Source organism: Schistocerca americana, chromosome 9 (assembly GCF_021461395.2).
Source record: "Schistocerca americana isolate TAMUIC-IGC-003095 chromosome 9, iqSchAmer2.1, whole genome shotgun sequence".
NCBI classification, from domain to species: Eukaryota; Metazoa; Arthropoda; class Insecta; order Orthoptera; family Acrididae; genus Schistocerca; species Schistocerca americana.
This window is the reverse complement of record NC_060127.1, coordinates 34,047,846-34,072,952: the sequence shown is the minus strand read 5'-3', so window position 1 is coordinate 34,072,952 and position 25,107 is coordinate 34,047,846. Positions and strand designations below refer to the sequence as shown.

Below are 25,107 nucleotides of genomic sequence, written 5' to 3'. Positions count from 1 at the left end.
CACATTGACACGGAATTTTATACACCCCGGGTTTCGTAAGCCCCAAATCATCCTTCACAGAGCCGAGCAGAGCCCTAATCTTAGAAGGTGGACGGAACACACTCTTAATGTTCGAATTCCTTAAAATTCGTCCAATCTTAAACGATAAGCCTCCAGCATAAGGAACAAAGGCCACAGATCTATGTTCCTCTTCGTACACCGCCGGAGAACGCTGGCCTATATAGGACGTCGATTTGCAACCTGGCGTGTTCTCAGCGGGACTCATCAGCAGAAGCAGCATTTTCCTCAAGATGGCGATCAGTTGGATCGCCGAAATATTGAGTCAAGTTGATTTTAGAATCCGGCAGCAAACCCGAAGACACTTTCATGACTTATTACGCCGGGAAAGCCTATGTAATCACTTTAGTAATTATTTGTCTGTGGGCATTTTTTATGGCACCTGCCAGAAGAGTGAGGGTATTCCCATAAAGGAGTTCCTTGAGAGAGACACAGGGATTTTTGTAAGTCATGGTATACGTAGAAGAGCCCATAGCAGGGAATCTGTCCATAGCCCTCCACGACATGTGAGAGCAGTCTGTAGGATTTGGTGCCAGTGTTCTAAAATACCATTATTTTGTGCTTGGTGAGCTGCTGTTCAGAAGTGCAGGGCACCGCATAAGTGACAGTGTTCAGTAAGTACTTACTCAAATTGTCTGCCTTGGGCTGTTGTTGTAGTGGCAGGACAACCAAAATGGGAAATGTATAGGTTGACAAATGATTTGGCAACAATGTACAAAATTCATGTAATCCAGACCCTGCACAGTATTCTGTCAATTGTTGAAGAAATATAACAATAGACCATTTGAATCAGGGAAGGGCCCAGCACTAAGTGGACGTTCTGAAAATGGCCCTTAGGAATGGAATAATGCCTGAATCATGGCTGTGCGTGCAGTCCTGTTATGGACCACTGGCGGCAGTGCGTGCTTGCATCATAGATTTGCAGTTGGACGAATCCTGGGGTGTGAAAGCCGGTTTAGTTTATTGAAAATGGCTCATATCATGGTGAGTGGTACCAGTGGATGAAGGCAGTTTTCAGAGACATTGCATAATACTCATTTAGAAGAGCTAGGCATGTTGCTGGGTTGAATGTGCAATCCCATTGTGTTGCCATGTATAAGTTTACATAACAGGACATCCTTTAGCTGCACTGTCACAAGTTCGTCAAAATCAGTATCTGTTGAGAGAGCATTTATCTGTGAAAGGGAATCTGCTGTGACTTTGTCCACACCTTGTAGGTGTCAGATGTCTGTTGTGCATTGCGAGAAGAAGTCAAAAAGGAGAATGTGCCATGTGCAAGTCTTTTACACAGTTTCGAATAGAATCTGCTAGGGGACAGGAAATTCAAAAGTAAAATAAAAGCGGTTCTTTGCTAAAGATCATCAATTTATAAAAATACTTTCTTGTTGTAAAAAGTATGCTCTAGCAGATGGTGGGGTAAAGTTACCAGGACAGGAAAAGTGGCTATCACATGTTTTTTATCCAGAACACTGCGGCTGCCTGCCCACTGAGAAGTGGTCATACTAGTTCTAATACACACCACCGTTGATCTCTCTGTAAAAGCCTTCATTAAAATGCATATAATTCTACATATACTTCCTTTTTCACTTAAAAATTTAGCATGTTACGTTATTCTATATAGATTCAAAATGTATAAGTGGCAAGCTTATAGTAATAATATAATAGTTATAAAATAATATTAGGTGAAAACTCAGTCTCCTGTAGAGTGGCCACTTTACACCACCTTCCCCTAACAATTAGTTATAGTTACTACGTGCCCTTTTTTTAAATTGAAATAATGATTTTTGTATGAACATGAATCTCAACTTTGTCTTCTTTTTAAAATGCGTAGTCATTAATAACAAAATTAATAAAACTTATAGAACACCTTAATAATATCATTTGTCCTTGTTTTTTCATCAGTTGGTTAAATCATACAACTGTACAGTAAAATCTTAGACAATTAAGAAATTATCCTCGAATATTGCATCGTAGGCATTTAATTCAAAAATTACTCTGCTCAACAGCACATGGTATATGCTTGCTAACAAGCTCATTTGTGTAGTGAAATTCTATGACAGATAGAGAGAAAATCGTTTGGTGGTTGTGTCGGTGACAGGCATGCCAGATGTGGAGCTGGGAGTGAATGACCTCTGGCGGCAGGGAAAGGAGGTGGTGGGTCGGCACGACATCATCCCCGTCATCACAGAGGAGTGGATCCGCCTGGAGAGTGTCGAGTTCCACAGCTGCGTCCAACAGGACGAGTACGAGAAGTCGCGCATCATCAAGTGAGTCTGGGCCAGAAAAAATGTGGGACAGTATTCATATAATGGAAATGTTAAAGTTGGAAAATGTACCATTCTGATGGTGAACTGATGAGTTTGGTAAACTTCATTAACATTTTACAAAAATGTATTATCTTTTCTCAAGGTATGATCAATGCCCTCTAAGCGTGTGCTCCATCTAGATCCCTGTTGCTGCATTTCTTCATAAAAGATCTACAGCTACATACATACTCTTGAACAGGATGGGAGGAGGTTCTCATGGAAGTGTCTTATGCCTGAATGCTGAGAGGTGTCCATACTCCTAGGTAGATCCTTTTTCTCTCAGGTTTGGTTCCAGATTTGTTAGGTCCTCAATCAAATTTTGATCAGTTTGCTGCTGAACTTGCTCCTCTGTCATGGTCAAGATGGTTGATGCACTGTATAATTATTGTGTGTATACAGGTATTTAAATCTGGTTAAGTTATAAGTTGCTATGGTCTCTCTTAGTACGCTTCCTGTTGAAGATGTATAATTTGATGTGTATTTGCCAAATTTTGCTACATGCCATATTAGAAGTGTCAGACTGCCTTTTTCCTAATTTCCTGTGGATTAATTCCAATTTTTTTGTTGAGTGGTGTTTGAGAGCACATTCCTTGGATTCTTGTTCTGGTTACTGCTGTTTTGTTAATGAGTGTATGATATTGTACCCATGCTGGTGCTGACCACTACAAAATTATTTGAGTGTTCTGGTTTTGGCTCTATTATTTCTGCCACTTCTTAGTTCTATAAGGTTAAACCTGTTGCATGCTCCAACACATAATTTTCATAAGCTGACACCAAGAGAAATTTCAGTTAACAGTACTAGGAACTGAGCCATTTTTCCCAGCGTGGTCCCGTTTCTTCTAAGTCTGTTGGTGATGCTTTTGATCTCCTATGTCAGTGCTCAAATAATATGAACTGTCTCTTTTGTGTATCTGGTTTGCTATTAGATTTACTCAGCCAAAATTAGAGTTTTCTTATGTACCTTTCTGTTTTCGCAGTTAGACAGGCTTCCAATGAAGAGTTTCACCTATACAGTTTACGAACAGCGTAGGGTGCTAGACCCTCTCTCCAGCTGTCAGGTGATCAAATGTCTGCTGTGTATAAATTATTCAGCGGTAGAAAGATAATTTCTCTTGAAATACTCCTTTCTCAGGATGGCATAGCATTCATGGTTTGCTTATGTGCAATCAGGAATGTTGATAAAGTGCAAGAGCAGTTGTTTTCAGGTTAATCTTTGTTGCTTCTTTTTAATTTGTTTATGCAGACAGGCTAACAACAATGAATAGAAAGAGCTCATCACCGTTCCTAAAATAATTATCTGTGATGATAATAGCTGAATAAAATGAAGGATGATCACTACTACTTTTAATCTTCTTCATCCAGTGCACCCAAGTCGTACTGACAAATATTCACTTTTGGGTGGCACACATAATGCACTCTCTCATAAGCAGAATTGCATTCACCATCACAGTAAACAAACTTACCAAGAGTCATATTGCAGGACAAAATTTCTAGCTGCTTCTATTTTGGGCTTAATAATCTGCTCTTGCATAATCTACAGGGTGTATAGCAAAAGAGTCCCTGATTTAAAAATTAACTATGTCAAAAACTTACAGACAAATGCAACAAAAGGCATGTTTCTTGTGAAAGCTGTAAGAATTTATACAGTACAGAATTTTTGAAGTAGGTTGAAAAGCTGCTAACACATGGCACTATATGTTTTGCATCTCAGACAGTATGAGTGGGCATAATTTAACTCATCCTCTCAAGGGAATATTCACAATCACATCACACTCATTTTGAAATGTCCACCACTCTCATTATGGAGGTAGTGCAATGAACAATGAAATTTGAAATTTGCCATCACACCCTGTTGTGTGTCTACAAAGTGGATTCAGATGCCACACAGGTCACCAATTTAAGTTTATCCAGCATGAAGGGATGATTCCAGTACACAGTGAATTTCAGTGTGCCCTAAAAAAATGTAGTTACAAGGGGTCAGGTCAGGCAGATATGGCGGTCAGTCCATCTCTGCACTACAAAATTTGAAATAAACCATTGCAATGATTCTATTGCCAATAAAGTGACACACCTGTTTGGTGTGATGTGGTTTGGCTAGCAGTGTGGCAAAAACTTTTTCCCAAAATTGCAGTGTAACCATCATTAGTGATCATTTCTCACATGAAAAAAGGGCAAATAATGCCCAAACAGTAATTCTGGTTTCACCTCAAATGAATGGAGGTTTTTCAGAATCCCAGAATCATCAGTTCCACTTACAACTCTAATCAGGGGAAAATGTGCTTCATCTGTGATACAAAGCAACCAACACAGCCATTTATTATCAATCATTATGAGAATCTGGTTTGGAAAATGAGCCCTTCTGTCACAGGGCTCATAGATAGGGCTTGGTGGCCTTGGATTTTGAATGGAAACGTGTAGACTCTGTCTGAGTATTTTCTGCATGCTTGAATGCTGCAAGCCAGCCTCCACTGCTATTCTTTGAATGGAGTTCCTTGGATTGGGTTCCTTGGATTGGGTTCCTTGGATTGGGTTCCTTGGATTGGGTTCCTTGGATTGGGTTCCTTGGATTGGGTTCCTTGGATTGGGTTCCTTGGATTGGGTTCCTTGGATTGGGTTCCTTGGATTGGGTTCCTTGGATTGGGTTCCTTGGATTGGGTTCCTTGGATTGGGTTCCTTGGATTGGGTTCCTTGGATTGGGTTCCTTGGATTGGGTTCCTTGGATTGGGTTCCTTGGATTGGGTTCCTTGGATTTTTCTGAATAATTTCAGAAAACATGGCGACTTTTTCAGGAGTAACTACAGTTTTCCTGGGGTCAACATTCCCCACTTGATAATCAGCATGCTGTCTGTTGGAATTTGGCAAAGAGCTTATGATTGTTCTTCTTTTTGAGTCCTATCAGGACTCTAAATTGTGTTTGAAAACTGTGCCTTTTTGTGTGGGGCAGTGGTCTAACCTGCAGTTTTCCCATACCTGAAAAAATACGTTGTTCAATGGAATGCATGTGTTCAACCTCTTCTTTCAGTACACTAACTCCTTACATGTTTCAATAGTGGAACTGATCACTCTGAGCTGTGACTATAGTGTCATCTGTTAGCGGCTTTTCGAAACTTCTTTTGTAACTTCTGTATAAAATTCTTACAGCTTTTACAATAAATATACCATATGTTGCACTCCTCTATCATTATTAGTTTACAAGATATTTAATTTTGAAATCAGGGATTCCTTCATTGGATATTCTGTATATAACACAGATAAAAGATGTTCAGTAATCTAGCTGCAGCAGTTCATAGCAACATCTCAACATTTTGAGTATATCATCCATCATATTTATCAGGTGTGAACCCAACTGTTGAAGATGTTATCAAATGAAGTCCTATTTATTTGCTGCAGTATTGTGTGTAACAAAGACCAGTGAGGCCCTTGTCTCCATCCTGAAGTAGAATGAGGTGTCAGAAACAAGAATTGAATGTAGAGAGTGAGTACATAATGATAATTGTAGCTTAAAATACAATAAATACTGTATGGGATAAGCTGCTTGGCTGAGGGGAACAGTTCATTTCGAAGCAGCTCTAGAGTGCCATCAAATTTGATGTTACAAATGGAGGGATATATTTTATTGGGAGTATGGTTTGATTTGGCACTTTTGGCATTGCCTAAGCACTGTTGTTGCACTAGATGCATGGACTTTTGAAACCGATCGTATTGTGCTACAAATGCAAAATTCCAATAATGCAATCCACATATCTGTTATATACTATTCTGGCATAGGGTGACAGACTTACAGAAGTAAACACCACTTTCAGATATGTCACAGTTTTTCCCATTAATTTTAAGAAGTGATATTAGTGTAATCTGAAGAAAAAGTAGTTTGTAGGAGCACAGTTTCAGTACAAAGCTACTCTGGACAGAAGCTGTTAGTGATTCTCAGATTACAGAGGAATAGACAGTATCCTATAAGGCTTTATTTTTGGCTCATATTTGTTCTTTACATAGAAGTTACATAATTTATTTTCAGAACTCTTTAAGTGTTTCAATTAAAGGTATAGACATTACATGAAAGACTGTGTATCAATGAGACTTAAATAGTATAAGCAAATCTCTTTGCATGAAGGAAACAGACAACTGTTGCACAAAAATTTCATTGTGGAAATATGCTTGTACTGATTTGCAAATATGTTTGTCCTGATAATGAGGATAACAGAAAAGATACAAATGACAACAAAAAAAAATTGTTGTGAGTGTAGATGTTACCTTCAGACATAGAGAAGCACATTCACAAGAAGAGTGAAAATATCCTTCTTACAGGCAGTTTACATTTCAGCTAGTTGCAAAAATGTTCAACTAATATCATTCAAGACTTGGAAGACCTCCTTAATGTCTATAATGACTTGTATATTTCTTCGTGTTGCGTGAGAATGTAGTTCATAGAGTGACATAATGTTAGATAAGCATACATTTGAGTAAATTTTAACAGGGAATAAATTAGTATCTGAAAGTAGCTCTTACAGAAGGTATGTGTTGGTAGTCACTGATTTACAGGTGGGTAAAGTATTTTTAAATGTGCAGTGCCAGGCATACTTCTCCTTTTTAAAAGAAAGACTGCTGTAATCTCACATTTGTAACTCTCTTTGTGGAGACAGAATGTACCTTCAGTAAAAAATATTTATGTTAATGAACGAGGTATTATATTACTTTATTTTCTTTGGTTTCATTATAGATAATCCATCAAACTTTCCATGATTATGGACTAACAACTAACAGCATGCATTAATCAGACATAACATTTTTAATGGCTATGTCATGTGAATAAGCACTAAATAATTTGGTGAGCATGGAGCATGCTTGTTTTAGTAGCCATTCCAGCTATTTTCTTTATTTCACAGTTTTATTATTAACTGCACTTTTACCTAGCATTATGACAAAAAATATTTGACCAGTAAACTACTTTCTTAGATTACGAGTGCCCAATATCTGACTGCTCAATTTAATCTGGATACATTTTTCCTTAAATGGCTTTATCACAGCATATTGATGGCAACAGTGTTACTTCTTGTGATAAAACAGAAAATTTTCTGCAGTTCAAAAATACTCATAATTTGTAAATTCAGCCGTATCAGATGGATTGAGAAAAGTAATATCTTGTGTAGGCCACATCACTACTCTCTGAAATACCATCAGACAGTTTAGAATTTCAAACATTTCCATACTTGGTGTCTGTGGATTTTGAGAAAGCTTTAGACTTCATAGTCTTCAACATATGGCTTTGTTTTATGAACACTTTTGGGATACTGGAAAATATTATTACACTGAAGAACCACTTGTACATCACCAGTGTGGAACTGGCAGTAAATTGAAGGTATTTACTATCACTTATATTATTCCTGATGGTGCTTGACATTACTGTGAAGATGCACAAGGGCTTCACTTGTCATCTTGAATATGATCTGCAACTGCTCATCCACAGCTCGAGAGAGATATCAGGTATGTTGGAGTGCACAAAATGGGAAACTAGTTGTGCAGAACAAATTAACATCAGTAGAAATCCTAAGCAATACTGCATAACCTAAGAAACTTAAGCTGGAGAAGAAGACTAGAGAAAGGGTACTGTTACCTCAACAGATGTCATAGAAAATAGAACCATAGTAGATGTTTAGTGACATATCTGAAAGTTAAAAGACAACTTCAGACAACTAAGACATGTCTAAAAGCCTCATACATGTCATTGCAGTGTCAGATTCCAGATATTAACAGAAATCTCTAAACAGTTTTCCTCTATGGGTGTGAATTGGGGAAAAATAACAAAGAATGGCCAACATATAGGTTCTGGGGAGCATATGAGGAGCAAACAGTAGAGCTAATATAAAGCTTTGAGATGACTGCCAGTCAGAGCACACAGGGCAGCATAGGTGTCAGTGGGCTTGGACATACCCTGATGTTAGGCAAGAAAATCAGGTGTGGAACAGGCCCTTGTATGAAATGCATCGAGCCAGAGGATGTGAGGCTGATCAGAGTTTCACAGTGAAAGATGTGCATGCTAGGAACTGGTAGCTGTAAACCATCTGGTGAGATGCAAAAGATATGGCCCAAGCAGGCAGCAATAATGGTTGTTTATGGAGGTACACTATTCTGTTCAGAATTAAAAGATTCAACAAACCACATAGTTATGGGACTAACACATTCAAGCACATTACAAGTCTCATTGCAATAAATTTTTCTTCAATATTTGATGGCAGTTTCTGTAACTTCTCTTGCTTGTCATACGATCATTATACTAACACCAAATCTTTGTAGTGATCACCAAATCATCATCATAATCACTCTACTTGCATTATGATCACTACACCACCATCTTCATCTCTTGTCATACCTTCTTTTGCACCACTGAAATGATGTGTGACTATGGTGGCTTAGTTGTTAAGGTACTGGAGTCACGCCCAGGAGAACCAAGTTTCAAATCCCTGTGTCACCATTCTTATTTAAGTTTCTTATGGTTTTTCCAAGCCAGTAAATGCAAAAGTACGCCCTAATCTCTTATGAGACTGTCTGTAATCATCTTTTCATCAATGGGACTTTCACCCCTAATCATATTTCAAGCAGACTTTTGAAAATTGTGTGGAATACTGTAAGGAAGGCAACAGCAAGAATGATTACTAAGGCACAAGAAGTCAATGTTCACATGTACAGTCAAGTTTATGTGCAGCATTTCCTAGGCAGTCGAGTCAAGGAAGGCTGTGCAGTGGTTAGGGAGATAGAGGGTTCAGATCTTCATAATGATTGACATTTTCTGTGGTTTCCTTAAATGCCTTCAGAAGTTTGTCAGGATACTTTCTTTGCTTGTCTTTCTGTAAAGGATTAACTGTTCAGTTTTAGTGACCTAGACAATAAGATTTTTACTCAACTCAGCTTTCATTTCTAACAGAGCAATATATGTAATGGGCAGACTGTACTTTGACAATGAACAGTACAATTTTTTCATTCATTACATGCACAACAGGAACAACAGTTCCCTCAGACAATCATAGAACACAAATTGCTTACGCTTCAAAATTCCTTCATTTCTAAATATTGATTGCTATCTTTTAGATTCATTCACAGGAAGGCACCATTTTGTTACTTAATAGTGCTTGTGCTCACTAACGCATGCTATATAACACACTAACCAACCCCCACAGGTTTAAACCTCCTGACGCATGCTACATCGAGCTGATGAGGTTCCGGGTGCGACCTCCACGAAACAGGGAACTGCCTCTACAAGTCAAGGCCGTCATATGTGTCACTGGAAACAAGGTGAGTTCCTCCATGACTACCTTTTACTCTGTGTACCAAGCCATTTCAATCATTTGCATTGGCAAAAGTATCCACAACACAGTCATCTGTTAGTGGACTGACGATGGGTGACTCAGTTTATAGAACTGTCATTTAGGACACAGGACGTTCAGAGTTGAGTTGTTGTGAGTATTCCAAAATGTAAAAATTTTATTTTATTAAACATTTTGTAACTGCCACGCTAATGGTTTAGTAATGAACAAACACATCTGAAACTAGTCACCGATAACACAAATTGTCAGTGCACTGAGATGGAAAATAAAGAAGTAATAACATTTCAGTTATTTTAATTCATCTCTGCATTCTTGTGTAGAATTACAGTAGTGGGTCTGCTTTACTGATATTGTGTATTTTGTGTTATTGTAGCTTGCAGATATGAAACGCAGCAGGTCTTCAATTCAGTTTATCTTGACTACCCCAGACAAGGAGCATTACTACTCTCTCTTTATTGGTGTACATTGTACTCAACCAGCCTTCAATAGGAGACAGTTGACTGAATGATCAGTACGCATTTTCCGTGTGTTTCCATCTATTTACTGTCAGCTCTGGTAACTGTATGAGTTACATTTCTCACAGTACCTGAGCTTTATAGTGTAGAACAGTCAGTCAGTTTTGTGTTACATTTTTAACGTCACCTTGTTTGTGTGAATGGTACATTGATATATTTCTCCACGTGTTTTGAGAAGAGCAAGTTCACTATCAAATAAAAAAAAAATATTGGGTTGTGCTCATATGCTCGTAACAAAAAAAGTTTAAAGAAAAGCAACTGGGCTGGCTGTGTCCTACTGGTAGCTAAACGTTATTTTATTTGTACTTCTTCTGTGACTATATTTTACTTTTCTTTTGTCTCACTTGTGTCTTAACTGACAGTTTTAGAATGAATAACTATTTTAAAACTATCTAACAGGATGTAGGGTAGTGTGGTTGCATGGGTGAGAGAGACTGGGAGAGAGTGAACGCAACTTTATTTCATAATGCTTCTTATTTCACTCATCACATTTTCTATGTTCTAACAACATTTGTTTCTACTAATTTTTATATGGGCACTGATAATGTAATTGTTGAATGCATTTTATTTTGTCTCTGGACAGAAAGTTGTTTTGGGTGGTCAAAAGATTGCAGTCTATCTCCTCCTACAATGTTTTGCTTTTTAAGGCTCTGTGCTGCACTATGAATGTTATTCCATGATGGCTTAACATATGTCCTGACATCCTGCCTGTTCTTCCAGTCAGTATTTCTCACATACTCCTTCCTCAGTTGATTCTTCTCAGAACATCTCATTTCTTGTTTTGTCAGTCTACTTGCGTTTAGCATCCTTCTGTAACACCACATTTCAAATGCTTACATTCTTTTCTTTTTCTTGATTCCTCAGAGTACACAGTCCAAGATGCAATGCTGTGCAGATCATAAATTATTGATGTCTGCACTTTTCTGTGCCAATCTATAGGTTGAGATAAAGTCAGAGATTCTGGTTCCTGGCTTCTCGAGCCGTAAATTGGGCCAGATTCCATGTGAAGACATTATGGTGCGCTTCCCCATCCCAGAGTGCTGGATCTACCTGTTCCGTGTTGAGAAGCACTTCCGGTATGGTTCTGTCAAGTCGGCCCACAGGAGGTGAGTCACAAATATTTTGATAACCTTACAGTGAAAATGGAATAGCTGAGTTCTCGCCAGCTGCAGTGGCCGAGCAGTTCTTGGCGCTTCAGTCCGGAACCGCGCAACTGCTACGGTCGCGTGTTTGAATCCTGCCTCGGGCATCTGTGTGTGATGTCCTTAAGTTAGTTAGGTTTAAGTAGTTCTAAGTCTAGGGGACTGATGACCTCAGATGTTAAGTCCCATAGTGCTCAGAGCCATTTGAACCATCTGAATAGCTGAGCAGGTCCTGAAGGACATGGTAGCTATACATGGACTTTCACGTAGCTGAACTTTTATATTGAGATTTGAAACAGACAATAGCTAGTGACAGACCCTTATATTGAGATGGTAACCAGGCAGTTTCCAGAAATGAATTGTTTAGCCAAGACAGACTATTGTTAATTTTAAAAAATCAGTTATTACATCCTACTTTATAATAATATGAGAGTCATATTTGGTAGTGGTCTCGTTCTACTAAACTCAACAGTAATTTTGTTTAGCTGCCTAAAAAACAACTATAAAAGTAGTAACATTTAGTGGACTGTTAGTACCATGTCAGTTCAATTCCTTAAATATTGAATGATTTGGATAATAAAACATACTACCCGAGTCAGAATGATTACGGCAACAAAAGTTTGTCAGTTCTGAGAATTAAATGCTTGAAGAAGACTCAAATAATAGAAGTATTTTCAGGTGAGTCAGAACTTAAGTTACAAATAAATTCTTACTTAGGGCTATCCAGTGAGCTGCATCTTTTAACAAATAAACCACTATTAGATTGCAAAATTTTTATGATGAGCTGCCATGATAATGTGTTCAATAACGAAATCCTCATTCAAATGAATCATTTGACTCAGCATAGCTTACACGAGTCCTTGAATAATAAGACTGAGTGAAATATGGGCTAAATAATTATTTCAATATTTTATATAGAAATGGAATGTACTGCCAGTACATTTTACGATAAAAAGGGGAAAAAATCTAATTAGTAGAATGGTACCAAAACAAGTAACTCCCCCTTGTTCCATTTCAAATAAAAGGACCAACTCCTACGTCTTGGAACTGATAGTTCTTTCCTCAGAGGAGGGACAGGGTAAGGAGAAGGGAGGGAGATAATAATAATAATAATAAACTTGGTTCAGGACAGAACTAAAGAAGCCTCGGACAAGCGCCGTCATGGTCGGGGGCGACGCTTGAACCCTATGCGCGCCCACAATGGTAACGACACTGCTAGCCAACTGGAAAATGATTTAAATCCAAATAGAGGTGTTTTGCAGGATATGCTTCCTGCAACCACCCTAGAAGGAAAACAAAGACAGAGGATGAGATGGTCAGATGAAGTTAATCGACACCTCATGTTCTGTTATTACCAAGCAACAAACCTAGGAACCAACACAACTGGATACAGATCACAAGTATACACAACATTTATTACCAGATACCCGGAATTAAAATTTTTAACAGAACACCGACTAGCTGATCAGATCCGTGTAATAATAAAAAATAACAGGATACCCCAGTCAGAATTAGAAAACATCAAACAACAAGTACAACAAATACTGGAACAAAATTATGTGCAATTAGAAGAAGAAAATACAGTAATGGACTCAAACATCCCAGAGAAAACAAACAAAGAACAAAACGCGTCAATTAAACAATCAGAGGAAAACGAAATCTTAAGACAGCCACCAGAACAAGCACAAATAGAACACGAAGTGACACACATGTTAGATATAGAAGAGAAATTTCAGCTGACATATATAGAATACAAAGACACAAATACAGACATTAGACCATTCTTGCATAGACCACCAAATAACCCACAAGTCGAAACAACAATAAAAACTATCAACACAATCATACACAACAAAATAAATGAATACACAACTATGGAAGAGTTAAAACTAATGGTTTATGTAGTATGTAGGAGCACTCACTACACTAAATATACACACTAGGCAGAGATCAGAACCAACCAACACACAGAAGAAACCCACAAAACCAGCATGGCAACACAGGCTACAGATCAGAATAGAAAAACTGAGAAAAGACATCGGACAGCTAACACAATTTATAAGAAATGAAATGTCAGAAAAAAAACGAAAAAGGTTAGGTAAAATCTCACAACAAGAAGCAATAGAGCAATTAGATGAAAAGAAGCAGAAATTACAAGCATTGGCCAAACGACTTAGAAGGTACAAAAAAAGTGAAAATAGAAGGAAACAAAACCAAACATTCAACACAAACCAAAAGAGATTTTACCAAACAATAGATAACACACACATTAAAATAGACGATCCACCAAACATAACAGACATGGAACACTTCTGGAGCAACATATGGTCAAACCCGGTACAACATAACAGGCATGCACAGTGGATACAAGCAGAAACAGACACATAAGATGATACCACAAATGCCTGAAGTGATAATTTTGCAACATGAAGTCACCCAAGCAATTAATTCTACGCACAATTGGAAAGCCCCTGGAAAAGATAAAATAGCAAATTTCTGGCTAAAGAAGTTCACCTAAACACATTCACATCTAACTAAATTATTTAACAGTTACATTGCAGACCCATACACATTCCCTGATACACTTACACATGGAATAACTTATCTGAAACCTAAAGATCAAGCAGACACAGCAAACCCAGCTAAATATTGCCTCATAACATGCCTACCAACAATCTACAAAATATTAACTTCAGTCATTACACAGAAATTAATGACACATACAACAGGGAACAAAATTATAAATGAAGAACAAAAAGGCTGCTGCAAAGGAGCACGAGGATGTAAAGAGCAACTGATAATGGATGCAGAGGTGACATATCAAGCTAAAACTAAACAAAGGTCGCTACACTACGCATACATTGATTACCAAAAAGCTTTTGATACTGTACCCCACTCATGGTTACTACAAATGTTGGACATATACAAAGTAGATCCTAAATTGATACAGTTCCTAAACATAGTAATGAAAAACTGGAAAACCACACTTAATATCCAAACAAATTCAGATAATATCACATCACAGCCAATACAGATTAAGCGTGGAATATACCAAGGAGACTCATTAAGTCCTTTCTGGTTCTGTCTTGCTCTGAACCCACTATCCAACATGCTAAATAATACAAATTATGGATATAATATTACTGGAACATATCCACACAAAATAACACATTTGCTATACATGGATGATCTAAAACTACTGGCGGCAACCAATCAACAACTCAACCAATTACTAAAGATAACAGAAGGATTCAGCAATGATGTAAATATGGCTTTTGGAACAGACAAATGTAAGAAAAATAGCATAGTCAAGTGAAAACACACTAAACAAGAAGATTACATATTGAATAACCACAATGACTCCATAGAAGCAATGGAAAAAACAGATGCCTATAAATATCTAGGATACAGACAAAAAATAGGAATAGATAATACAAATATTAAAGAAGAACTAAAAGAAAAATATAGACAAAGACTAACAAAAATACTGAAAACAGAATTGACAGCAAGAAACAAGACAAAAGCTATAAATACTTATGCTATACCAATACTGACCTACTCATTTGGAGTAGTGAAATGGAGTAACACAGACCTAGAAGCACTCAATACACTTACACGATCACAATGCCACAAATATAGAATACATCACATACATTCAGCAACAGAAAGATTCACATTAAGCAGAAAGGAAGGAGGATGGGGATTTATCAATATAAAAAACCTACATTATGGACAGGTAGACAATTTAAGAAAATTCTTTCTAGAACGAGCAGAAACTAGCAAAATACACAAAGAAATCACTCATATAAATACATCGGCTACACCACTGCAATTTCATAACCACTTCTACAACCCTTTAGATCACATAACATCAACAGATATGAAGAAAGTAAATTGGAAAAAGAAAACACTACATGGGAAGCACCCATATCATCTAACACAGCCACACATCGATCAAGATGCATCCAACACATGGCTAAGAAAAGGCAATATATACAGTGAGACGGAAGGATTCATGATTGCAATACAGGATCAAACAATTAACACCAGATATTACAGCAAGCATATTATTAAAGATCCCAATACCACAACAGATAAAAGCAGACTTTGCAAACAACAAATAGAAACAGTAGATCACATCACAAGTGGATGTACAATACTAGCAAATACAGAATACCCCAGAAGACATGACAATGTCGCAAAAATAATACATCAACAACTTGTCTTACAACATAAACTTTTAAAACAACACGTTCCTACATACAAGTATACACCACAAAATGTACTGGAGAATGATGAATACAAATTATACTGGAACAGAACCATTATAACAGATAAAACAACGCCACATAACAAACCTGACATCATACTCACCAATAAAAAGAAGAAATTAACACAACTAATCGAAATATCCATACCCAATACATCAAATATACAAAAGAAAACAGGAGAAAAAATTGAAAAATACATCCAACTGGCTGAGGAAGTCAGACATGGGGCATCAGGATAAAGTTGACATCATACCAATTATACTATCAACTACAGGAGTCATACCACACAATATCCACCAGTACATCAATGCAATACAGCTACATCCAAACATATATATATACAACTACAGAAATCCGTAATTATTGATACATGTTCTATTACCCGAAAGTTCCTAAATGCAATATAACACATACCGTACAGTTAAAAGGAAGTCACGCTTGATGAAGGTCCGCGTCACTCCATTTTTAACCGCACTTAACGTCTGAGAAAGTGAAGGAAATAATAACAATTATAATAATAATAACAAATAATAACAAATTATACTGGAACAGAACCATTATAACAGATAAAACAACACCACATAACAAACCTGACATCATACTCACCAATAAAAAGAAGAAATTAACACAACTAATCGAAATATCCATACCCAATACAACAAATATACAGAGGAAAACAGGAGAAAAAATTGAAAAATACATCCAACTGGCTGAGGAAGTCAAGGACATGTGGTATCAGGATAAAGTTGACGTTATACCAATTATACTATCAACTACAGGAGTCATACCACACAATATCCACCAGTACATCAATGCAATACAGCTACATCCAAACGTATATATACAACTACAGAAATCCGTAATTATTGATACGTGTTCAATAACCCGAAAGTTCCTAAATACAATGTAACATATACCGTACAGTTAAAAGGAAGTCACGCTTGATGAAGGTCCGCGTCACTTTCCATTTTTAACCAGACCTAAGGTCTGAGAAAAATAGAAATAATAATAATAATAATAATAATAATAATAATAATAATAATAATAACCCTGAGACCCTATCTGCCTGGGGTGTGTGTTACCTTCCCTTCTTTACTGATCTTCCTTCAGACTTTATTTTTCATGTCTGGGGAAAGAACTGACAGTTTTGAAAGTTAGGTATTACTTTTTGTGCCTTTAAATATGCCTGTCAGCAGTTTCAGAATTCCACCTGTAGCCATTCTGTATGCTCATACTTGATGACACTTATATATATTTTGGTAGTGGCAAAATAGTGTTTTAACTTGGTTTGTATTCTGTAAATCTTGTGTAACTGCAAAACAGCTGGTTTGCTGATCTGGAATATTTGTTATTTCCACATAACCTCTTGCATTATATATACTGTAATGTTTACTTTTGGATAACCTACATACGATTTCATACAGCTTAACAATGCATGATCACTTTTTAGTGTTGTTTGAGGCTCAGTTGCAACTGTCTGAGTGTGCTATGCCTTTGTGGCAACTGAAAGTTAGTTACAATATTTAATTTTAGTACTGGTACTTAGAACTTCTGTACTGGTGAGTCTAATGCCATTTGTAGGTGCTACTGAAATTTCGTTGTCCAGTAGTCCTGATTTGGAGTACATACCTATTAAAACAATAATTTCCAATAAATTCATTCCTTGTAATTATTCTCAACGTGTTTTCTAAAAAACAATCCACAGAAAATATTACAAGAATTCATCACAAACAAAATGACACCTAGTTTTTTCATCTGAAAAGCTATGAAAAAGTCATACAAATTACTCTTCTTGCATCTGTGTAATAAGAGACAAATGACATAGTTCAGGTACCTGGCAGTTACGTAACAAATTACCTCCAGCTGTCGTGCCTTAATTCTTTATACAGACTGTTGCTATAAGCGAAATTTTGAGGACAAACTTCTCAAATTATTGACACTTTTACTTTGAAAATTGAACTTCAGTGAGTGTTGGTATAAATTGAATTTATAATTTAAATGTAACAAAAGTACAGTTTTTGTTTTCTAAATTAACTTTCCCTTTAACACAGAAAGTTTATGAAATTCCAGTGTGTTTGCATAACAGTGTTTACTTACTTTTTCTTAAACTAAGTGTTCTGGATCATATAAATTGTAGTGTTGTATACACCAAAGTGAAGTGACTTGAGTAATAAATTTCTATATAAACATGTTTAAATTTAATTTTTACAAATTAGTAGTTTAGCGCATTGGAAATAAAGGGCTATCAAAAAGAAGGAATAGATTTCAAACATTTATTGCTTCCAAAGTACAAAAGGTGGAAACAGTGTCCCAACATTCTTGGACAGAGAAAAGTTCAAATGTTTATGCATTCAATGTTAGCACTATGTGTTACATGACAAATATCAAAATGGTGGCTCATTTCCTACCACACATGAAGCAACTGGTCTCTTGTTACCAAATTCACAGCTTCAACAATGCAATGTCTCAGACTTTCAAGAGTGTCAGGCACTTGGGGGATAAAAATGTGCTCTTTAACATAATCCCACAAATAAAGTCACAAGGTGTGTGGTCTGGAGACCTGGGAGGCCACTGGTGATGAAGTTCATTTTCTGCTCCTCCTCTTCCAATCTAACACCCACACCCCACACCTTGTGACTTTCGTCTGTGGGGTTACAAAAAAGTCCGCATTTTTATCCCCCCCCCCCCCCCCCTATGCCTGACGCTCTTGAAAGTCTGCAACATTGGATTGTTGAAGCTGTGAATTTGATAACGAGAGATCAGCTACTTCTTGTGTGGAAAGAAATTAGCCACCATTTTGATATTTGTCATGCAGCACATGGTTCTCACATTGAAAGCATAAACATTTGAACTTTCCTCTTTCCAGGAATGTTGGAATTGTTTCCATCTTCTGTAGTTTGGAAGCAATAAATGTTTGAAAGCTGTGTTCCTTTTTTAAAAATAGTCCTGTTTTTATTTAATAACATATTCTCAGAAAACCATTACTAACTCCATGTAAATTAGTTATTTTGTTCTTATTGTAGCTGTTTGTTCCAAATGATATTATAAGATGATGAACTTTGCTAGAAAAATGCTATATTACGCATTACGCCAGGTCATAATTGAAAGGGTTACTCACACTACCACATTGATGACAAGTTCACACAGAGCTACTTCTCTAATAACTGAAATGTCATGCAGTTTGGCTGTAAACATGTATTGCCAACTACTAATACAAAACTGTATCTTGTGGTACAATTTATATTTGGTATAAGTCTCTTCATATTAGAAATCCAGGCTATTCCCTGATACTTTGCAATGTGTGTGTTGCAGGACGGGCAAGGTGAAAGGCATCGAGCGAATCTTGGGAGCCATGGAGACGCTGGAACCATCACTGATAGAGGTGACGTCGGGACAAGCCAAATATGAGCACCAGCACCGCTCCATCGTGTGGAGGATGGCGCGCCTGCCCAAGGAGGGTCAGGGTGAGTGTGTCTCAGAGTCCATCTCTCACAGAGGCTCTCAGCTTGAATGTAGTGCCATTATCATCATAAATCTTAAGACTCAATTACCATGCAACATGGTGTGGAGTAAGAAACTGGACTAGCATAGGATGGCAATTGAAACTCCTGTCTGGCAATCCAGATTCAAGTTACCTGTGATGCCCATAAATTGCATAATCTAAATTATTGGATGGTTACTTTGAGAGAGTGTGGCCAGTTTCCTTTCCCAGTTCAAGCTTGTGTGTATTGTCCAGTGAAAGCATGATCAATAAGACATTAAACCCTAATTTTCCTTCCTTAAGACTGACGGGATGGAAACACTCTCAGCTATTCTATCCTCCACAAGTTTCTTCATCTCTGCATAACTCCTGCAACTGACATTCAGTCAACCTGCTTCATCTTACTCTATAATTTTTACACTTTTTTATGTCTCCAAATGTGTTTCATCAATCTATCCCTTCTTTTAGCCAAATGATGCCATAAATCCCCCACCCCCCCCAAATTTAATTCAGTAACTCTTCATTAGTTAGTGAATCTGTCCATCTATCTTCAACATTCTTCTATAGCACAGTATTTTAAGCGTCTTCTGTTCTCATCTTGCCTGTATCGTTTGTTGTCCATGTGTATCTCACATACAAGGCTTTGCCCTAAATAAATAATTTCAGAACAGTTTTTCCAACACTTAAGTTTATATTTGGTGTCAACATCTATCTTTTCAGGAAAATTTTTTTGCTATTGCTAGTCCATGTGCTATACCATCTTTACTTCTATCATCAATAGTTAATTTGTTAGCCAAATTCCAAAACACATCTACCTCTGTCAGAATCTAATTTCCTAATATGAACATCACCTAATGTCATACTGGTGTCAAGCAGTACTTGATTTAATTGTACTACACTCAATAACTTGTGTTTTACTTCTATTAATCTTCATCTCATAACTTTTTTCAAGGCACTACCCATTCTCTTCGACGGGTTTTCCAAATCTTTTGCCACCTGACAGAACACTATAATTGGTGAAGCTTAAAGTTTCTGATTTTTTTTTTTTGCCTCTCCATGAATTTAATTCCCATTCCAAATACCCCCTCTGTTTCTCTCTCTATCATTATACAGACTGAATAAAATGTGAAATATGCAGCAACCCTTTCTCATTTGCTTCCAAATTATTGCCTCATTTGTATGACTTTAACATTTTAGAACAGTAACTAGGTCCTGTTCAAGCTGTGGACAGCCTCTAATTCCCTGTTTTTGATTCCTCATAATGTCAGGCTGTGTTATCGAAATCAAAACATTTTAAGCCATTTTAGTGTGGTGGAGAAAAGGATATTAAATGGCAGTCTTTTTTACTTGCCATCACTTGGGCTGCTTGTATGTACAGTGCCTGACCAAAAAAAGTGAAGCACCCAGAGCATATGGTCTGATGTCAGTGTAGCTTTGTACATGTACATTGGTGGTTATGTAGGTAATTAGAGTTGCAGTTATTTGTATCAGGCAGAATGCCCTGCAGAGTGCATTAAGTGGTGGTAATTTTTAATCTTGTTGCCAGACCTCGTAGGGAATGTAAGAGGTGTGAACAGCTGAAGATGTTGAGTGATTGCTGTAAAGTGCACACAAAGGTGCTGTGTACTTGTGTGAAACATCATTATCGGCACCTGAAAGAGTTTGAAAGTGGCCTCATTATGGGTCTCCCTTTGGACAGCTGATCACATCATACTTTTATTCTGGTCAACTACATGTGACCACCACAAAGGGGGATCGCTGTATTGTGTAACGAGCACATTATAACTCTTACACGATCTGAGAACAAGTAAAGGACTTCCTGTGGCATTCTGTGTTGTCCTGCACTATAGGTCAGTGACTAGCAGCACACTGAATAGGGAATTTCTGTCCCATGTGCAAGCTGCCATGAACACCATAACACAAATTGTTGCTTTTGTTGTAGAGGCACCTACTACTGAGGAATGACATTGCATCATCTTTAGCAATTAACCACAGTTCTTCACTACCCTAGGTGACCGTTTCTGGTGATTATGGCAGTGATCTAGGGAAAGGTCCCATTTTTCCAATATTTTGGTGAGCTACAGCAGTGTTACTCCCAGTGTTGTGGTGTGGGGAAGCAGTGAGATGACTAGGTCAAGGATGATCCCATCACTGGCATCCAACGTCCTAATGTGTTACCTGTCACACGACAGTATTTTTCAACAGGACAGTGCTCGTCCGCACATGGCACGTGTGTCTGAATGATCTGCGTGAGGCAGAGGTACTCCTGTAGCCAGCAAAATTCTTAGATCTATCCCTGATGCAACCTGTGTGGGTCCAGCTTGGATGTCAGCTCCCTGTCAGAGATAGTATTCATGGTATCGAGGACCAGTTGCGAGAGTTGTGCACCAGCTTGTCTCGGGAGAGGAATCAGTGGCTTTGTGACATCCTTCCCTCCTGAGTCAGTTTGTGCATTCAAAAATGGGAGTGTGCAATGACATGCTGGTAGGTGGACTCACGCTGCCAAATTCTTTGTAAATTTGACTCGATTTTTTAATACGAAATAACATCACATACCCCCTCTGTCCATGGAGTTTAATTTCGTTTCCCCCTTTCTACTGACCTCTTCACTTCTATTGATATTGGGTAGTTGACTGCTTCTTGAAATCATCTTAAATGATTGTAGTGTCACTTTATGCTCCTTACAAGCTCTTTTTAATTTCAGTACTCTGCTATAAAAATAGAAATGAAATTCAAATAGTTTCAAAGCCCACTAAAATGCTCCATTCAAGCCATGTGTTTGACATTAATTTACCTCTGAGATATGCTTCCCACTGTTACAAGGAAGGATAGCGTCATTCAGTGACATTAAACTCTTAGTGAAAATTGTCATTTGACCCAGGTATTAGAGTGGTAGACCATTGAATTTTGTAACACAATGTCCATAGATCCTGGTTTGAATCCAGCCTGAATGAATGTTGTAAAATGACTCCACAAATCAAATCAAAATTATGAACCTTCATAAATGGAGTATTATTGTGTTTTCCTTGCTGTTTACATATGCTTGCATTTGCAATAGCTGTTCACATACATCACATTCAAAAAGATGTTCTCTTGTTAACGTGACTACACACTTTTGACTTTATTAGAAACAATGTTTTTTTACCTTTGTACTGTCCAGCTAGGAAATTTCATCATCTTACAGTCTGGTTCAGACATTGGCGATAGTTTACACTTACAAACATCGCAGACCTTACGTTTGTGTTACGCACATGTTGCACATGATTTATATATCTCCATATAGAAAACCTCATCTTACAGCTTGTGTGGGCATGTGGTGATACCTTCACTACTAGCCATGATCTCCAAAAAAGTGAATTTGCAAAGTAAATGTATTTTTCCTCTATTGTCTGTTTCCCAGACTATGATTAATGTAAAGCTACATGTAATACATCCCAACATCAAATAAACTGCTACACTCTGTTCTTGCTAATGCTATTTTCCTATTTTGTGTAAAACTTTTAAAAATATATGATCTTTCCAGGACTTGAATATGTGATGACATTATCCAGTCATCTGCAATATCCGTTGCACCACTGAGTGCTTTGTCAGAGCACTGTCTGTGCTGAGCGTCTTCTATACAGGGAATCGGCACTAAGATTTGCTAAGAATAACTTTATGATGCTTTGGGTCGTAACTCACGATTGATAGTCTACAATTTGGTTATAATATATTGACCCATTTACAGAAGTTCAAGTCCTTAGTTGTGAGTGAGTTGAATGATACTGCATGGAGCACAGGGAAAAGAATGTCCACCGCTGCTCTAAATGGATGGACCGTAAATGCATCAACTTTCGCAAGGCTTCCACTATGTGTTCACAAAATTCCTTTCTATTGTTATTTAAAAGCATTAATTGCACTTTCCATCACTAAATATCTAAACTGTTTGCAGACAAAGCATGTAGAAACCTTGTAACCTCTGATAACACTCATATAACACAAGTACAGCTTTTGTCTGATTGCTAGTCTGTGATATCAACAGAGCATCAGCCAGTAAAAGTGTGTTGTCGATCATGTGACAAAATCTTTATATTTAATGACTTTTAAACTTTAATTACATAAAATTAACATATATTTTGTGAGAATATTGACTGTGAATCCTATTTGAATGATATATTCAATCAGAGTAACAACAGCTGAACCATATTTTTAACAGAAGAAAATAGCCTATTGTATATTGCTGCTTCCTGTTCTTGTAGGCCTATGACTTAATACAACTGACCAGACCCTGTTGTGTTCCACACAACAGCAGACAGGTATTATACAAGAATCTGAAAACAAGCATAGCCCCTCTGCATCAGCAGACAATGACAAAACTTACTGCAGCATCATGGAGGTAGTTTACAATTTGCTACTAAAAATTTGGTAAACATATTGTTGGAACAAGGTATTCAGAATAATGAAGACATAATTGCTTGTCATGAGTTTCATCAGAATCTGTATTAAAGTCCTTGTCTTTCAAATGCAGATTGAAGTAACGTGTGAGTGTATTAACTGACCATTTGATCAAAGTTTTGTCAATGAAAAGAAGAGATGGCACTTAGTCTAGCCCGGTACACAGTCTAAACTGTCAAAAAGTCGTTAAACTGCAGATATCTTGTTTTGGGAAAGTATTTACTCATGAAGAGGATGGAATAAAGTGTTAGCATATCCAAAATTTAAAATTTTAATGAATGAAATGTATCATGCAGAAATTATTCAACGTGACTTGAAAATGTCAGACTTACATTTTTGTATTTTTCATTTACTAGGATGTATTATGAGGTTTAACATCATATTCACGGTAACATACTTCAAACATTTGCTAGTTTAGTTTCTACTGTGACTAGTAGTTGCAAATGCTGGTGTATTGTGCTAAGAAAATTGAAGTTTAGGTGCTGTGAATTACATTACGCAACTCCTCTTTTTCACATGTAGGTGCATACACGACACACTCGTTCGTGTGCCGTTTGGGGCTGACATCGTATGACCAGATCCCAGAGCAGCTGGCAGAGTACTGCTATGTGGAGTTCACCATGCCTGCCACGCAGGTGTCCCACACGACGGTGCGGTCCGTATCTCTCTGCAACGGTGCCAAGGATGATCCCCCAGAGAAGTACGTGCGCTACCTCGCCCGACACGAATACAGGTCAGTCTGATACCTATGCCTTCTTCTCTCTTGCTTGTGCTCTTGCTCTTGCAAAAACATTTCTACATCTGTTTCTATTACCTTCGATGGCACCTGTTGGTGGGTATGTCAGTACTCTCTGATATGTTGAAGCAAGTGTCTGAGGATTTACTGATGTTTCATGAACAAACTCATTGTTTCATATCAGAATGAGTGGATGAAGAAATATAGTGAGGCAAGGCAGTAGCATCAATGAGTTAGGGCATTTCTTTATAGAGTTCACAGGAGTTTGCTGTGATCAATTTATTGGCCCTATATGCAACACCATTTCTGTGCTAATGGTTTTACTAAATCCCATGCTACATAGCTAATTTACATTAACCACAGTAGTGAACTATGAAAAAATTTAGAGTCCAGCATCTGAAATTAATAACAATAGAGGACTATTTGTGCCAGTTGCAGGAACCTAAATAGAGAACATTAAAATCATTTTATTTCCACAAAATAACTGTTTCAGACTGTAAATAGATTTATTACGCCTGTCCTTGGCAAAATATATTCTGTTGCACACACAAAAAAGAAATAAATTCTCATTTTGTTAATTATTATCCTCAGGTTTGTGTTTCATGGCTGATAGTTATTATGTTGAGACAAATGGAACTGTAGCTGATGGATTTTTATCGGAATGCTGTAATGTGTGTTACTTAATATATGATGTGTGGTGGTAAGTTGATGTTACAACACTCATAACACTTCATGCATATGTGCAAAATTCCCAAATATTGATCACGGTGGTGGCTACTGGCAACGAGTAATTGATGGTCATCACTTGTGTACATGACCAGTCTTAGTCACTTCTCAGCAGACATT

General features: G+C 37.4%; 1 protein-coding gene across 1 annotated transcript in view; it reads left to right on the top strand.

Annotated features, from left to right (window-relative positions):
- Nucleotides 1-25,107, top strand: part of LOC124551235 — a 343,125-nt gene that overhangs the window by 289,475 nt on the left and 28,543 nt on the right. Inside the window, exons 26-30 of the mRNA XM_047126229.1 lie at nt 2,156-2,324; nt 9,536-9,650; nt 11,137-11,303; nt 18,923-19,074; nt 24,048-24,258. Coding sequence (XP_046982185.1) covers nt 2,156-2,324; nt 9,536-9,650; nt 11,137-11,303; nt 18,923-19,074; nt 24,048-24,258 — 814 coding nt within the window. The remainder of the gene's footprint in view (nt 1-2,155; nt 2,325-9,535; nt 9,651-11,136; nt 11,304-18,922; nt 19,075-24,047; nt 24,259-25,107) is intronic.